The sequence below is a fragment of the Martes martes genome, assembly GCF_963455335.1.
Source record: "Martes martes genome assembly, chromosome: 10".
In the NCBI taxonomy this organism is placed as follows: domain Eukaryota; kingdom Metazoa; phylum Chordata; class Mammalia; order Carnivora; family Mustelidae; genus Martes; species Martes martes.
In genome coordinates, this window is record NC_137898.1 from 30,898,913 (window position 1) to 30,917,919 (window position 19,007).

Below are 19,007 nucleotides of genomic sequence, written 5' to 3' on the forward strand. Positions count from 1 at the left end.
ACCCAGGTGCCCCGTTATGCTAGTTTTTAAATATATTCTTATTAACTGTAGTAATTAAGGTAGCTTGGTGTAGCATACATGGATAGGTATTCCTCAGAACATAATAGAGTCTAGAAATAGATCCAAATCATAATATAAATTAGTGAATGATAAAGGTGGCATTTTTTTATTCTGACAAAATTCCAAAACTTTTTTGGAATTCTTATGTCCTTTTGAGCTAAAGCACTAAGTGGTTAAATGGAATCAGTATTAGAGCTCTCCTCATCTTTAGAAAAATAAAAACTTGCCCATGTATTGTGTAAGAGTGCAGTTACAGAGAAATTTAAGTTCCTTAAGGTTCCTCAGTAAACCCCTGAGGCATAGAGCTATCCAGGTAAATTGTTGACTTTCCCAGGTCAAAACAGGTCATACCATCTTGATCTAAAGGGACATTATGGGAAACAGAATGTGTATTTACAGTGGTAAAATATGTAAAGATAAAACAGTATTTGGGCACAGTACTACAAAGAATTGGGGCCATGGTTATTTTATTTATTTTTCTTGAACAGATCTTTTCTTTACCCATTGGGTTTCTTGACTGGGAAACAACAGTGTTTGAAGACTGGTATAAAATGTGATTGATCCTTTCTCTATTAGGCTTTTAGACTATTGACTCTAGTTCTTAACTTCTGGTTTTAGAGATATATGAAGTTAGGTAGAGGTTTGCTGCTAATATCGGTAAGACATTTTGCCAACAAAGAATGCTACTTCAAGGAAATCTTAATTTGGTCTTATGCAAAGGTACCAGTAAGTCAGTAACTAAATTAGCTGTGATCTGATTACAACACAAAAATCCTCAGGGATCTAAAAAAAATCAGGGAAGAATTTAATTTTGCAGTTCTGTTTACATAGTAGATTCCTTTCTCTTATGCTAATGGGTGCGGTGTCAAAAAGGAGAAAATAATATGTCTCACTTGAGGATCCAAGGATAACAGTTGGAGGCTGAAACAGTGGGGAGTATCTCTGGATTATTAGAGACATTCACTATCTGAGTAGCTCAGTGACTCTGAGGAAGAGGTTATGTGATGATGGCAGGATTTATGGTATAAGTAAAGTATTTGCAAAGTTTCTTTTAATATTTAGAGAAATTTCTCTTTGCAAGTTTGAGGATAAAATGAGAACTTGGGGGCATGATTTGCCCTCAGCAGTATCATTGATTTGCCCACTTGATTTTTTCCCCTTCATTTTTCTTAGCTAGTTCAGAAAAGTTTTTCCCCAGTGCCCCCCCCCCCTTTTAATAATAAATATCTACAAGTGTCTCTACCAAGAGGCTCACTACTTTAGTGCTTGATGACTAGAGTGGGAGCATTAAATTGTTTTATCTGTAAGGCCTCCAGTTTATTCTGCTTTTGTTCAAAGGCTTTTTGAACATCTGGATTTGAGATCTCGTAATGGGGCTATTTCCCATTCCAGTTTTTGTTGCATATTAAATCTCCTATTTCCAGGTTTAAGGCTGGTCACAAAAAGTAAGGAGAAAGCTAGAGGTCATATTTACTTGAGAATGTACTCCTCAGAGAACCTATCCCTGAGGTCTTCAATAAATTCTTTCCTTGCTTACAGGAATGGATTAGAGTCTAACTTATTTTCACAGAAAACTGGACAATAGGTTCTGAAAGATTTTATCCAACATCTACAGCTTTTCTAAACCTGTCTGCCTTCCTATGCATTTTGTGATTTCCTGTCATTCCTGGGATCTTCTCACTTTGCTTTTTCTATTCATTTTTTTAATTTGATATTATGAACCATTGGTTCAAATCTGGGAATTGGTAGTACTACTTTTTAAAATAAGTTACAAGAATTAAAATTCTTTTAAAGTTTATTTTGTATTTTTAGTATTCTCTATGCCCAGCACAGGGCTTAAACTCACACCCTGGAGTCCAAGAATCCCATGCTGTTCAGACTGAGCCAGCCAGGCACCCCAAGAATTAAAATATTTTAAAATAATTGCTAACGTCAGAAAAAATAAGAAGCTCTGTTAGGTAGAAATGTAATTACAGTATATTATATGGCTGAGCAGTGAATAAACATTGCATAGTCATGATAGTATAATTACTGAAGATTGATTTTAAGTTACAATTTTTATGTAACTCTTTTGGAAGGATAGAGGGAGCAGATGTTAGGTTATACAAGAAAGCCAAACTCCAACTATCATAATAGAAGTCAGATAAAATTTTTAAGTTGGTAAATCAACATATATTTAGAAACCTGGAGTCAAATGACAGAAACATTCAAAGCGGTTCCCACTTTTAGATCTAATTTCTTTTTAATTATGAGAATTATTCACTAAACATAGGAAAAAAAGTTTGAAGTCATCTTGAATCTGAAGAACAGAACACACAGCTTCTATTAAAAAAGGGGAGAAGAGAAGAAAAAAAAGAAATGGAATCATATGTGTGGATTTTTAAAAATGTCTTATGGTGGTTTTGATTTTATAAAAAAATTCGGTGAATTTAAAGAATTGTGTCCTCTGAACATTTGTGCTTAGATAATAAAATGGGTTTCTTTGGAAACTCTAAAAGACTGTAGGCGTCTTGTATACTAAGACTATTAATTTTGATGGCTTTTGATGAAATATTTTCTTGAAGAAAGCTTTGTACTCAGCCATGGTCAGAGTGTGTGTGTGTGTGTTTAAAATTTGTTTATTTGAGAGAGTGAGAGTGTGTGTAAGCAGGGTGAAGGGAGAGGCAGAGAGAGAATTTCAAGCAGACTCAGCATGGAGTGTTTGAGCACTGAGTGGGGTTTGATCCCATGACTCTTGAGATCATGACCTGAGCCCGCTATCAAGAGTTGGACACAGAGTACCTGGGTGGTGCAGTTGTTAAGTGTCTGCCTTTGGCTCAGGTCATGATTCCAGGGTCCTGGTTTTGAGCCCCACATCAGGCTCCCTCCTCGGTGGGAAGCCTGATTCTCCCTCTCCAACTCCCCCTGCTTGTGCTCCCTCTCTGTCAAATAAATAAATAAATAAACAAACAAACAAACAAATAAATAAATAAATCTTTAAAAAAAAAAAGTTGGACAAACGACTGAGCCACCCAGGCACCCTGAGCCATGTTTAGAGTTTAAAATTTTAAAGAAATGTGTTTTATCATGAAGAAGCAACTGAAAGAATAATTATTGTATGCTGATCCATGATAGGTGAAAAAAAATCATAGAATTGGTTTAAAGTTGCATTTCAAGAGCATACAATAATGTATGTAATAAATGTTTAACTTTTATTTAAATTATGAACCTAATTAAAAGTTAAAACTGAAAGGTGCTCAAATTTGTTTTAATTAAATTTTCATAATTTTTAAAATAGGAAACTCTTCAGAATCAAAAGGAAACATTAGCAAAGCAACACAAAGAAGCAATGGCAGCTTTTAAAAAGCAGGTAATTTTATAAGGATAGACAAACACTACAGTTTCAAATATTTACTCCCCCCCACCATTTGAATATTAGGCATACTCACTGAAGACAAAAAGAGTGTTAATGGAAGCAGGAGATAAAGTTATTTTGAATCACAAATAACACGTAAAATGAGTTAGTTAAGGGGAGAACTTGGGAAAACTGTTTCCTTGGAGATGTATTTCCATCTGTTCTAAATAAATTAGGTTATTGATGTGTGCCCTCTTGTTCTTTCTCTCCCTTCTCCCCTTTCTCTCTTTGATTGGAGTATCCTAGGATCCTGCCTTTTCTGCTTTCCTCCTTTACCCAAGCCAGAAATAGAACACTGATAAAAACTGAGATGAAAGGAGGGAGATGTGAAGGATGAGGAAATGTGATTGTCATGCGCTGAGGCCTTCATAAATACTATCAGCAACTAAGAGCAGAGAAAACATACACACACACACACACACACGTATGTGTATATATGATTAAAAAAATGAATAACAACTTTGAGTTATTTTGAGTCCTATAGATTTTCTTTAGTACCTCAAATTTCTCTTCAGTCCCTCATTAGAAAATATAAGTGTAAGAAATCTGCTCATGAAAAATATTCTCAAGAAATTTTTTCCTTATAGTCATTCCAGCATTACCCTTTTTTTTTCTTTTCTTTCCCTCTTTTTTGTCTTTTTCTCCATACAAGTGTGTATGTTTAGAAAGAGAAATGCATAGGGCGCCTGGGTGGCTCAGTGTGTTAAGCCTCTGCCTTCGGCTCAGGTCATGATCTCAGGGTCTTGGGATCGAGTCCCGCATTGGACTCTCTGCTCAGCAGAGAACCTGCTTCCCACCCCCCCCTGCCTACCTCTCTGCCTACTTGTGATTTCTCTCTCTGTGTGTCAAATAGATAAGTAAAATCTTTAAAAAAAAAAAAAAGAGAAATGCATAAAAAGAAATGCATGTATATAAGGTAAATCACTAGTTGGTTGAGGTTATTTGTAGTTCACACTGTAGTGTGATTTACTTAAGCAGATGATAAACTTTCTTCCTTTTAATCTGAGATTAGCCTTAGACCTCAAAATTATGGGAGTTTTAATTGAACACTAAGGAAGCAGAAGCCAAATATGCCACATAGTATTCTTTAGGAGAGGGCAAGTCCATGTCTCTCTCGTCACAAGGGACTTTGGGCAAAACAAGAATATCTGGGTATCTGAAGGGTAATGGAGAAAGTGCTCTTGGGCTCTTCCCCCCCCCCCCTTTGGTTTGTTTCCTTTCCTCCCCTCCCCTCCCCACTCTTCTCCTTTTCCCAATTGTTGAATGTGAATTAGGGATGTGGTGAGAAGTTCCAAAGAAAAGTTTGACTTCTTGACAATTTTACCTAGTATCCTTGTGTTTCTTAGACTATTTTATTAGTTTTCTTGGGCATGTTGACCCTAGTTACTGTCTTAAAATATCACTGTTTACTTATGAGTCAGCTACATGCATCTTTTAAAAAAAAATTCAGAAAATACTGTCAATGCTAATACAAATGATACTAATTGCATAAACGTGTGCCTTCAGAAAACGTTATGTGTTATTAAAGAGTAGTTGGCAAAATATTGAAACATTTAAGGAAAAAACTCGTGGAAGGAAAAACTAAATTTTCAAGGATGATTGGTATCCCTAATCATGTGATTAAATCACTCATTTCTTTTGGTGACTGGCTTTTTGCCCCCTTTCATACCTTTTGTTATTTTATTTTCTCAATATAAAGGTAGCACATTCACATTGTATTAAGTTCAAGTAGTACAGACATGTAAAATATTTTTATAGGGTCACTGACCAGTGTAAATCACTGCTAACAGTTTACTGACCTATATTTTAATTTTTAAAATTGTTTATTAGTTGCAAATGAAGATGTGTGCCTTGGAAGAAGAAAAGGTATTTATTAATTTTTTAGTAAGTTAAAGCATAGTTAAGTGCATTTAATTATCAATTGTTCACAATGAAAAGGAGGATTAGCACTAGATTAATGGAGACTGTTAATTGCTTAAAATCTTAGAAATTAAAAAGAGCCAAGGAAATCATGTTATCCCTGTCATTTTACAGTGGGTAATACTGAAGCCTAACAAGATTAAAAATGACTTGCTGAAGCTGAAGCTCTCATTCTAAAATGACAAATTTGGGACTAGAACCCAGATCTCTTTAGCCCCCAAATTAATGTTTTTTTTATTCTACTGTAAAGTTTCTATTGAGTATATTTTTAGTGCTTTTTCAGTATAACTACCTGTTTAAATGAACATTTAATGATTTGCATCTGGATGCAGACCAGTTGGAAAAGAAGATACAACTCTGAACTAGAAATTCACCTAGTAGTAAATATTTTCTCTAATTATTTAATAGTTAATGCATGTTTTTATTGTATTAATGAATGTACTATTTACAAAGGCCTTTTAAATAATTCTTCCATATCTTTATAAGACAAATATACTTGTAATTTATTAGTTAGAATATATTTATTCTAGCTATGTGAATTAGATAATTATATAGTGTCCATAAACTCTCAGGAATGCTCTATTGATAAAATGATTATCGTGCAGTGAAACCTCTATAAATATTATCATGCATTGAAGCCTCCATAAATCTTTGTTAATATTACAGTGATAAAATGATTTGTTATAATTTTCATTTCATGGTATGTGTCATCTTATAAAGGCCTTATCATAAGTTCATATTTTGAAGTCATTAGGAATGTAAGTTGTGCAGATCCATGTTTAAAGCTGTGAAGTGTTAGTTTTAAAGTAGAGGTTTTGGTTTTTGAGCTTTTGTATTTTCCCTATTGATAATATCATTTACGTTGAAAAGTACTGAAGTATAGTTTTTTTACTTAAAGGGAAAATATCAACTTGCTACAGAAATAAAAGAGAAAGAAATAGAAGGATTGAAGGAAACACTAAAAGCATTACAGGTAAAGTAACTTAGTATTGCTTTAAAAAGTAATTTGGCATTTTAGCATTGTATTAGTAAACTGTCCACTAAACATGTATGTTAGCAAAACAAAGTTGACAAACATTCATATATCACGTAACTTTGTAATTTTTTCCTGAAAGCCTTAAATTTCAAATTAGGATTTTTCCTCTAATTTTATTTATTTGTTTGTTTATTCATTTATTTAAAGTTTATTTTATTTTATTTTTTCAGTGTTCCGAGATTCATGCACCACACTCAGTGCTCCATGCAATATGTGCCCTCCTTAATACCCACCACCAGGCTCATCCAGCCCCCTACCACCCTCCCCTCCAAAACCCTCAGTTTGTTTCTCAGAGTCCACAGTCTCTCATGGTTTATCTCCCCCTCCGATTTCCCCCAACTCACTTCTCTCCATCTCCCAATGTCCCCCGTGTTATGCCTTATGCTCCACAAGTAAGTAAAACCATATGATAATTGACTCTCTCTGCTTGACTTATTTCCCTCAGCATAATCTCCTCCAGTCCCGTCCATGTTGACACAAAAGTTGGATATCCATTCTTTCTGATGGAGGCATAATACTCCATTGTATATATGGACCATATCTTCTTTATCCATTCATCTGTTGAAGGACATCTTGGCTCTTTCCACAGTTTGGTGACTGTGGCCACTGCTACTATGAACATTGGGGTACAGATGGCCACTCTTTTCACTACATCTGTATCTTTGGGGTAAATACCCAGTAGTGCAATTGCAGGGTCATAGGGAAGCTCTATTTTTAATTTCTTAAAGAATCTCTACACTATTTTCCAAAGTGGCTGCACCAACTTGCATTCCCACCAACAGTGTAAGAGGGTTTACCTTTCTCCACATCCTCTCCAACACTTGCTGTTTACTGTCTCATCTTTTATTTTAAAAAGAAATAGTAAAATAGCTTCATTATTTCTTACTGTAATACAATTAAATAAATATGTTATTTTTAATACTTTATAAATGAAAAAACCAAGTCAGGCCTATATAACTGATTACCTGTGGTCCTTAAAAGTGAAAATAAAATAGCATTAAGCCAGTCATGATTATTTGTTAAGTACTGTTGCTTATTTTCTGCAAATACAGAGATGACAAAAACATTACATTTGCCTTTAGGTTGTTCACGGTTTCATATAGAATACAGAGGTGTACAGCTAATGATGATTCATTAAGTATATTTACTAAAGGTCTGCATTGTGCCAAGCACTGTCCTAAGTGCTGGAGATACAGCAATGAATGAAAAGGACAAAAATCTTTACTTTTATGGAGCTTCCATTCAAGGTGGGGGAAGACAAGCAATAAAATGAGATACAAAGTAAAATAAATATTGTTAGGGGAGAAGATACATGATTTTGAAGTTACCACTCTATAGATAACCTTAATTACAAAGACCCAAATATGTTTTTACAGTGGAGGGATTCTGATAGTCACTGCCTTAATCTGGTAATTCACATCATAATGTGGATTTGTTTAAGCATATGATAAACTTTCTTTCTTTAGTTGATTGAGGTAGTAAGAAGGTTCTCTTTTCTTCATATTCTCACCAGTCTTGTTATCTCTTGTCTTTTTGGTCATAGCCATTCTAATAGGTGTAAAGTGATACCTCTTTGGGTTTGATTTGCATTTCCCTGATGATTAGTGATATTGAGCACCTGTTCATATATTTGTTGGCCATTTGTAAGTCTTTCTAGAAAAGTCTTTTCTGGTCCTCAGCCCATTTTTTATATTGGTTTTGTTTTGTTGTTGTGGAGTGTATGAGTTTCTGATATATTCTGGATATTAACCCCAATCAAATACATGGTTTGCAAATGTTTCTCCCATTATAGGTTGCCTTTTCACTGTTGATTATTTCTTTTCTTTGCAGAAGCTTTTTAGTTTTATGTACATAGTTCCAGTAGACATAATTTTGCTTTTATTGCCTGTGCTCTTGGTGTCATATCCAAAAAAATCACTAATTGTGCTAATGTCAAAGACTTTTCCCCTTTGTTTTTTCTTCTGGTAGTTTTAAAGCTTCAGGTCTTACATTTAAGTCTTTAATCCATTTTAAGTTGATTTTTGTACATAGTATGAGATTTTGTATATGGTATTAGATAAGGGTCTGATTTGTCTTCTGCATGTGGGTATCTAGTTTTTTGAACACCATTTATTGAAGATTATCTTTTTCCCATTGTGTATTCTTGGTGCCCTTGTTAAAGATCAGTTAGCTGTAGTTGCATGGATTTCTGGTCTCTATTCCGATCCATTAACCGATATGTCTGTTTTTATACCGGTAATGTACTCTTTTGATCACTGTAACTTTGAAATATATTTTGAAATCAGGAAGCATGATGCCTCTAGCGTTGTCTGTCTTGCTCAAGTTTGCTTTAGCTATTATTTTGCTTTAGCTATTATTTTATTATTTAGGGGTTTTTGTGGTTTTGTATGAATTTTAGGATTTTTTTCCATTTCTATAGAGATTAATATCGTGATTTTGATAGATTGCATTGAATTGGTAGATCACTTTGGATAATACGAACATTTTCACAATATTCTTATATCCATGAACATAGGATGTCTTTCCACTTATCGGTCTTTAAAATTTCCTTCATCAGTGCTTTATAATATTCAGTGTACAAATATTTTACCTCTTTGGTTAAATTTATTCCTAAATATTTTTTAGTTGTTGTGAATGTGTTGTTTTCTTAATTTCCTTTTTGGATAGTTTGTTGTTTGTGTATAGAAATATGGCTGATTTTTGTATGTTTGTTTTGTATCTGCAACTTCACTGTATTCATTTATTAGTTCTGACAGTGTTTTTATTGAGTCTTTAGAGTTTTCCAAATATCTGATCATGTCCTCTCTAACAGAAAATTTTACTTCTTTCTGATTTGGAAATCTTTTATTTCTTTTTCTTATCTAATTGCTCTGGCTAGGACTTTCAGCACTGTGTTGAAGAAAGTGGTAATAATGAATATCCATGCCTTCTACTGAATTGATGGTGATGTTTACTGTGGGCTTTTTATATAAGGCCTTTATTGTGTTGGGGTCATTTACCTTGTGTACCTCTTTTGTTGAGTGTTTTTATTATGGATGGATGTTAAATTTTGACAGATGCACTTTCTACATCTATTGAGATGAACATGTGGTATTTAAAATTCTGTTAATGTGATGTATGACATTGATTGATTTCTATATACCAGACCATCTTGCAGCCCAGGGATAAATCCCATTTGGTCACCATGTATGAACTTTTAACATGCTGTTGATTTTGCTAGAATTTTATTGAAGTCTTTCACATCTGTGTTCATCAGGGATATTGACCTGTAATTTTCTTTTCTTTTATTGTCTTTTTCTGACTTTGATATCAGAGTGATGCTGGCCTCATAAAATGAGTTTGGAAGTGTTTCTTCCTTTTTTATATTTTGGAAGAATTTAAGGACTGGGATATTAATTCTTCAAATGTTTAGTAGAATTTATCCATAAAGCTGTCTGGTTTGGGGATTGTCTTCCTTGGGAGGCTTTCAATTATTGATTCAATTTCCTTATTTGTGATGGGTAGGTTCAGACTTTCCATTTCATCTTTCTTCCATTTCGGCAGGTTATATGTTTCTAAGAAGTTATTCATTTCTACCAGGTTAACCAATTTTTTGGTGTATAGTTTTTCTTTTTATTTCTGAGGCATCCACTGTAATGTCTCCTTCCATTTCTGACATTACTGATTTGAATCTTCTCTCTCTTTGGTAGTCTATTTAAGGGTTAGTAGATTTCATTTATTCTTTCAAAAAATAACCCTTAGTTTTATTGATTTTTTTTCCTATTGTTTTTCTGTTTATTTAATTTATTTCTGTTCTATCTTTATTATTTCCTTTTGCTGGTTTTTGGGTTAGCTTGTTCTCTTTTTTCCTACTTCTTTGAGATGTAAGATTAGATTGTTTATTTGAAATATGCCTTTTTTTAATGTAGGCATTAATCATTATAAAATTACCCATCAGTACTGCTTTTGCTGCATCCCAGAAGTTTTGTTACCTTGTGTTATTGTTTTTATGTGTCTAGAGATATTTTTAAAATTCCCTCTTTTTAGACACAGTGATTGTTCAGGAGTGGTGTTTAATTTCCAAATACTTGTGAATTTTCCTGTTTTCTTATTGTTATTGATCCTTGTTTCATTCCACTGGAGGCAGAAAAGATGCTTGGAATGATTTTGATCTTTTTAAATTTGTTAAGACTTGTTTTGTGACCTAACATGATCTGTCCTGGAGAATGTTTCATGTGTATTCTTCTGATGTAGGGTGAAGAGTTCTGTGTTTATCTGTTAGGTCCATTTGATCCATATTGAGGTTTAAGTCAGCTGTTGCTTGATAGATATTCTGTCTGGATGTTTTGTACATTATTGTTTTTTTGTTTTTTTAAAGATTTTATTTATTTATTTATTTATTTGACAGAGAGAGAGAGAGAGAGCACATGCAGGCAGAGTGGCAGGCAAAGGGAGAGAGAGAAGCAGGCTCCCCACCAAGCAAGGAGCCCAATGCAGGACTCGATCCCAGGACCCTGGGATCATGACCTGAGCTGAAGGCAGCCGCTTATCTGACTGAGCCACCCAGGCATCCCTGTACATTATTGTTAAGTGAGGCATTAATGTCTCCTACTATTACTGTATTTCTGCCAATTTCTCCCTTCAGATCTCTTGATATTTGCTTTATATATTTAGGTGCTCTGATGTTGGGTGCATATACAGCTGTTATAGCTTCCTGTTGAACTGACTCCTTTGCATTATATCATGATCTTTTTTTTGTCTCCACAGGCAGATTTTTGACCTGAAGGCTATTTTGTCTCATATAAGTATAGTTACTTGTGTTTTATTTTTAGTTACTCTCCGGTATATCTCTTTCATCTCTGTACTTTCAGCCTATTTGTGTCCTTAAATCTAAAGTGAGTCTCTTGTAGATAATACAGTAGTCCCCCTTTATCAACAGGGAGTATGTTTCAAGATCCCCAGTGGATGCCTGAAACTATGGATCATACTGAACCCTAAATACACTGTTTTTTCCCTATACATAAATATCTATGGTAAAGTAAGAGATTAACAATAATAACTAATAATAAAATAAAACAATTATAAACAATATATTGTAATAAATGTTATGTGAATGTGATCTTTTTCTTTCCTTTTTTTCTCTCTTTCTTAAAATATTTTATTATACTAAACTCAACCTTCAGGTCATCTGGGTGGCTTAGTCAACTAAGCATCTGACTTTTGATTTTGGCTCAGGTCATGATCTCAGGGTCGTGAGATCAAGCCCCACATCAGGCTCTGCACTCAGAAGGGAGTCTGCTTAAAGATTTTCTCTTTCCCTCTCCCCCTGTTCTCTTTCTCTCTCAAATAAATATTTTTTTAAAAAATAAAACTCACCCTTCTTCTTGTGATAGTGTGAGATGATAAAGTGTGTATGTGATGAGATGAAGTGAGGTGAATGATGTAGTGTTAGATACATCAGAAGGAGAATCATTTGCTTCTGAATTGCATTTGACCATGGGTAATTGAACATGGAAAGTGAAACCACAGATAAGCAGGAACAGCTGTATATCACGCATCTTTTTTTTTTTTAATCCTGTCATTTTGTCTTTTGGTTGGAAAGTTTAATACATTTATACGAAAGGTAATTGTTGGTAGGTGTGGAATTACTGTTGTCATTTTGTAAATTGTTTTCTGTTTTGTGGTAATTTTGTGCATCACTTGTCTACCTTTGTTATTTGATGTTTTTGTAGTGATTTTCTTGATTTTTTTCTCTTTAGCTTTTGTATATGTATTATGGGTTTTTATCTTTAGGGTTATCTGAAGTCGTGCATAAAATATCTTGTAGTTATAACAGTTTAAAGTTGACAGCAGCTTTAATTGCATACAAAAGCACTGTATTTTGCCCCCTTAACTTTGTGTTCTTATGGACAGTGTTTGCATCTTTTTATAGTGTATTCACTAATACACTTTTATTTCCTAACTTTTATATAAGGGTTAAAGGAATTTATGTACTACTGATTCAGTCTTGAATTTCTCTATATTTGTCTATATACTTTACAAATGAGAATTATATTTTCGTATGCTTTTTGCATTGCTGTTTGGCATGTTTTTGTTTCAGTTTGAAGAACTGAACCTTAATTATTTTTTATAAGACAAGGCAAGTGGTAACAGATTCTGTTAGTTTTTGTTTGGGAAGACTTTCTCCTTCATTTTTTAAATGATAGTTTTGTTAGGTATGGTATTCTTGGTTGGCAGATGTTTCTTTTGATACTTGGAATATATCATCCCACTCTCTTCTGGCTTGCGGCTTTCTGCTGAGAAGTCCACAGATAATCTTATTGGAGTTTCTTTAAATTTGGTGAATTGCATTTCTCTTGCTACTGTCAGAAGTCTCTTTTTTTCCCTTGACTTGACAACTTGATTATAATGTGTCTTGTTGTATTCTTCTTTTGGTTCATTCTGTTTGTGGTCCTCTGAGTCTCATGAATCTGGATGTCCATTTCCCTCCCAAGATTTGGGAAGTTTTCAGCCATTATTTCTTTGAGTAAGCTTTCTTCTGTCTCTTTTATTTTTCTCCTTCTGGGACTCTCATAATGCTTATATTGATTCCTTTGATGCTGTTTTATAAATTTTTAGGCTTTCTTTATCCTCTTTCACTTGTTTTTCTTCTCTGATTAAATAATTTCAAATGATCTGTCTTTGAGTTCACTGGTTCTTCTATTCAATTCAATGTGGCCTTAAGGCTCTCTCTTGCATTTTTTCAGTGCATTCACTGCATTCTTCATCTCTACATATTTTTTTGTTGTTGTTCTTTCAAAAAATTTCTCCATTAAAAAGGTACTCTTTCCCCTTTGTAATCAGAGTATTTTGTAAGGAGATACTTTGAAATTATGTAAATATTCTATTTCTCACCAAACTTTTCCTATATTCATTTATTTGTTTTTATCAGTATAGATTCATAGTTTTTTTTTTAATGGATTAAAATCTGTGACTGTCACTTATTTTGTTGCTCAAATTATCCTTGATTTGGCTAGTGAGAGTCCATAAAGCTGATTACTGAGTCCTTTGGATATGTCTTCATTCTTTCAGCATTTTCCTGCTTTTAGAGGATAGCAAAATATGCCAGGATCATTTTGTAATTTACCTGACCTTGCACTGGAATCAGTCATTTCACCATGTTGCCCTGGTTCCTTTTAGTGGAAAATGGTATATAGAAGCAAAGATCTGGGCACAGTTGTACTCATTGCTATTGATACATCACTGCTTTCAGACTTTCTTGGTGGACAGAGATCTATGTATGTATTTACATACACAGAATTATAATTTATATTTATGTTTATAATTTATAATGTTTGTTTCTAACAACCTATGTATATAAAAAACCATGAAATCACATTACCTCCAATTTTTTTTAAAGACTTTATTTATTTATTTATTTATTTGACAGGGAGACACAGCGAGAGAGGGAACACAAGCAGGGGGAGCAGGAGAGGGAGAAGCAGGAGCCTGCTCCGCTGAGCAGGAGCCTGATGCAGGGCTTGATCCCAGGACCCTGGGATCATGACCCAAGCTAAAGGCAGATGCCCAGTGACTGAGCCATCCAGGCACCCCTACCTCCAATTTTAATATGAAACCATGAGGTTATTAATTTTAGTTTATTTCCTTTCTGTGTTTATGCATTTCTTTTCTCTTACAGTGAGAAATGTGACATTCTTTATCCTTAATATATTTACTTCTATGATAAACTACCCTGTATACAACCAGTTTATCATTTTGCCATGGCTTCCTTCCTAATATGGATGCCCTCTTTTCCCTGCTTGGACTCTGACACCATGAATTGGGTTGCCCTTTTTCAGGGTTGCTGCCTCACCTTACTCCACTTCTTTTTAAATTTTTTAAAATTCCAGTATAGTTAACCTACAGTGTTATATATTTTCAGGTATACAGTGTGACTCAGCAATTCCATACATCGCTTAGTGCTCTTTATGACAGATGCTCTCCATAATCACTATCACCTACTTCACCCAGCTCCCCATCCACCTCCCGTCTGGTAACCATCAGTTTATTCTCTATAGTTAAGAGTCTGTTTCATGGTTTTCCTCCCTCTCTCTTTCTCTTTAAACTTTGCTCATTTGTTTTGTTTCTTAAATTTCACATATTAAGTGAGATGATATAGTATTTGTCTTTCTCTGACTGACTTATTCTGCTTAGCATTATACATTCTAGCTCCAACTATGTCATTGCAAATGGAAGGATTTCATTCTTTTTTATAGTGGAATAATATTCCATAGTATGTGGAATATTTGAGATCTACCTATCTATCTATAGATCTATCTATCTATCTCACATCTTCTTTATCCATTCATCTATTGATGGATATGGGCTGCTTCCATAGTTTGGTTATTGTAAATAATGCTGCTATAAACATAGGGATGCATGTATCCTTCTGAATTAGTGTTTTAGTATTTTGGGGGTAAATGCCCAGTAGTGTGATTCCTGGATCATACACTTCTTTTTAATTTTTGAGGAAACTCCATACTGTTTTCCACAGTGGCTGTACCAGTTTGCATTCTCATCAACAGTGCATGAGTGCTCTGTTTTGTCCATATCCTCCCCAACATTTGTTGTTTCTTGTATTTTTGATTTCAGACATTCTAACAGGTGTGAGGTGGTATCTTCAGTGTAGTTTTGATTGGCCTTTCCCCGACAATGAGTGATGTGGAGCATCTTTTCATGTGTCTGTTGGCCATCTACATGTCATCTTTGGAGAAACGTCTTTCATGTCTTCTGCCCTTTTTTAAATTGGATTATTTGTTTTGGGGATGTTGAGTTTTGTAAGTTCTTTATATGTTTTAGATACTAACCCTTTATTGCCTATGTCATTTGCAAATATCTTCTCCCATTTCATAGGATGCCTTTTAGTTTTGTTGATTGTTTCCTTTGCTGTGCAGAAGATTTTTATTTTGATGTAGTCCCAATAGTTTATTTTTGCTTTTATTTCCCTTGCCTTGGGGGACATATCTAGAAAAATATTGCCACAGCTCATGTCAGAGACATTACTGCCTGTGGTCTAGTCTAGGATTTTTATGGTTTCAGGTCTCACATTTATGTCTTTAATCCATTCTGAGTCTCTTTTTGTGTATGGTGTAAGAAAGTGGTCCGGTTTTCTCAATACCATTTGTTGAAGAGACTGTGAACAGTTGGATATTCTCTTCTGCTTTGTTGAAGATTAATTGACCATATAGTTGTGGGTTTTATTTCTTGTTTTTTTATTCTGTTCCACTGATCTGTGCGTCTATTTATGTGCCAGTACTGTACTGTTTTCATAACTATAGCTTTGTAATATAACTTTGTAATATAGCTTTGTAATATAACACAACACAGAATTGTGTTGCCTCCAGCAATTTGCTTTTCCTTTTCAAAGTTGCTTTGGCTATTCAGAGATTCAGGGTCTTTTGTGGTTCCATGCAGATTTTAGAATTGTTGGTTCTAGTTCTGTGAAAATTGTTGTTGGCATATGGATAGGGATTGCATTAAATGTGTAGATTGCTTGGGGTAGCACAAACATTTTAACAATATTTGTTCTTCTGATCCATGTGCAGGGCATGTCTTTCTATTTCTTTGTGTCACCTTCAATTCCATTCATTAGTGTTTTTTTTTCTTTTTTTTTTTTTAAGATTTATTTATTTATTTGTCAGAGAGAGAGAGAGAGAGAGAGGTATCACAAGTAGGCAGAGAGGCAATCAGAAGCAGAGAGAGAAGCAGGGTCTCCGCTGAGAAAGGAGCCGGATGCAGAACTCAATCCCAGGACCCTAGGATCATGACCTGAGCCGAAGGCAGCCGTTTAACTGACTGAGCCACCCTGGGCATCCCTCATCAGTGTTTTATAGTTTTCAGAGTATAAATCTTTCATCTTTTTGGTTAGGTTTGTTCCTGGATGTCTTATTTTTTGTGCAATTTTAAGTGGGATTGTTTTCTAGTTTCTCTTTCTGCTGCTTCATTATGGGTGTATAGGAATACAACAGATCTTTGCACATTGATTTTGTATCCTGAAACTTTATTGAATCCATTTATCAGTTTTAGTAGTTTTTGGTGGAGTCTTTTAGGTTTTCTTTTTCTTTTCTTTAGTAATCTTTACACCCAACGTGGGGCTCAAACTTAAGACCCTGAGATTAAGAGTCTTCTGGCCCCTCAGGTTTTCTGTATGTAATACCATATTACCTGCAATAGTACCTTACTCAGCTTCTGACTCCCACAGTAGATTTCCCTCCTTCTCATTGGCATCCTCTTTTCCTCATTCAGGCCTGATACCCTGTTCTGGAATGCTGCCACCGTGACCCCTTCCACCCTTCCCCATGGACACCTACCTTACCCTACTCTGGCCTGTGGACTTAGGACTGAATTGTTCAGGAAAGGGAAAAGGTTAAATATATTTTTTTAATATTTTATTTATTGGACAGATGGAGATCGCAAGTAGGCAGAGAGGCAGGCAGAGAGAGAGGAAGGGAAGCAGGCTCCCTGCTGAGCAGAGAGCCCGATTTGGGGCTCGATCTCAGGACCCTGAGATCATGACCTGAGCCGAAGGCAGAGGCTTTAACCCACTGAGCCACCCAGGTGCCCCAGGTTAAATATTTTTAAACATAGTTTTGATGGACTTTATTCCCAAATAACATAAAACCAATTAGTAGAAAATTAATGGGAAAATAAGGTTTGCTGTAAAGAAATGCATTTCATAGTCTGCTTTTTTTTTTTTTTTTAAAGATTTTATTTATTTATTTGACAGAGAGAGATCACAAGTAGGCAGAGAGGCAGGCAGAGAGAGAGAGGAGGAAGCAGGCTCCCCACGGAGCAGAGAGCCCGATGCGGGACTCGATCCCAGGACCCTGAGATCATGACCTGAGCCGAAGGCAGAGGCTCAACCCACCGAGCCACCCAGGCGCCCCTCATAGTCTGCTTTTTATAAAATATTTCACAAAGTAAGGGATACTGTAATAGGAAAATATTTTTACTTTTTCTTTGAAATTGTCTTCTATACTTAATAAGTTAATTAGTGCCAGTATAGTTTTTTTCCTGTGTCAGAGAGATGTCTGTATTTTATACTATAATCTACTTTTGTGCAACTTTAGAATGAAAAAAAAATCATTATGTATAATAGCCTCCATAAAAAGATTTCATGTCAGTCTAGTTGTATTACTTTGAAATTCTACTTATGTTTCATAGGAATGTTACTACATGGTAGTTTTTTAAGTTGAGAAATGTTCTAGAGATGCTGATAAAATGTAGCTGTGAATCATGATTCAGAAATAATTAAATGCAGAGGTGTTAATGTTTGGAGAACAAACAGTGTCTTGAAAGAATTTTGTAAATTTGCTTTAGATATATTAGTTTTACCTTTGGCAAATGGTAGCTATGTTAGTGAAGGTTCTTCAGTGAAACAGAGCCAATGCACATTCTACTTTACTCTTTCCACTGCCTCAAATGCTGATGTCATTCAGAAACACTCTCACAGACACACCCAGAAATAATGTTTAATCTGGGCATCTTTTGTTCCAGTCAAGTTGCCACATAAAATTAAATATTATAGGAGCAAATAATAAATTCAGGATTAGACTGAAAGTGTTCTGAAGTTTGTTTTCCTCTTATTTTTCTAGATGACATCTGCCCTTTTACTTTTCTTTTGTCTGTATGCTTTGAAAAATACTCTGATCTCATACCATCTCATGTCTTTCAGATGGGATCTTTGTGCAAAGGACTTTCAAATGTGTATCTCCAGCCCCAAATCCTGCCTGGATTTACGTGAAATTTGATATATTCAAAACCAGGAACATGATTTTTTTGCTTTAAAAAATATCCGCCTCCTGAAAACTTCTTTGTTTTTTCTTGCCTCATTAGTTATGGCTTCCTTTTTTCATTTTGCAGTTTTTTTCAGCATTCTCCTCAGAGTATATCCAGAATCAGATGACATCTCACTACATTCATTATTAAAACCATCATTCTCTTTCATCTGGATTAGGACAGTAGCTTATTAAGTGGTTTTCCTGCTTCCACCTGTGTTCTTTGTTAGTGTTAACAGAGTGACACTTTAAAAAAGCAAGTCAGGCTACGTTACACTTGTGCTTGGAACTTTTCAGAGTCTTCCTGTCTCAGTGTAAAAACCCAACTCTGTATCATCATGCATTATAAGACCGACAATGATTTGCCCCCCCTTGCCTCCTCTTTTCTCTAAATTCCTCTATTGCTGTTCTTCCCCTTGCTTGTTCCCTTCCAGCCGCATTGGCTTTCTTGTTGTTCTTTTGTGTGTGTTTACACATTTAATTTTATTGTAACAGAGCAACTTGTACACTTTTAACATTTAAAACTGAGCTTAATCTTTCCTTTCCAGTGAAACAAAAAAAATTAAAAATAAACAGGATCAAAATTATAGTAGAGAATGTCAATCCCAAGTAAAATCCTACAGATTCTGCTGATTCTCCCATCAAGTGGTAGGACTCAAGTCATCATTAGGAGAGAATTTTATTTTATTTTATCTTATCTATTATTCTATTTTTTTATTATGTCATGTTAGACACCATACAGTACATCGTTAGTTTTCGATGTAGTGTTCCATAATTCATTTACACCCCGTGCTCCATGCAG

General features: G+C 34.8%; 1 protein-coding gene across 1 annotated transcript in view; it reads left to right on the forward strand.

Moving 5' to 3' along the window:
• Positions 1–19,007, forward strand: part of CCDC73 (coiled-coil domain containing 73) — a 107,727-nt gene that overhangs the window by 22,146 nt on the left and 66,574 nt on the right. Inside the window, exons 3-5 of the mRNA XM_080814982.1 lie at positions 3,338–3,409; positions 5,285–5,320; positions 6,273–6,347. Coding sequence (XP_080671108.1) covers positions 3,338–3,409; positions 5,285–5,320; positions 6,273–6,347 — 183 coding nt within the window. The remainder of the gene's footprint in view (positions 1–3,337; positions 3,410–5,284; positions 5,321–6,272; positions 6,348–19,007) is intronic.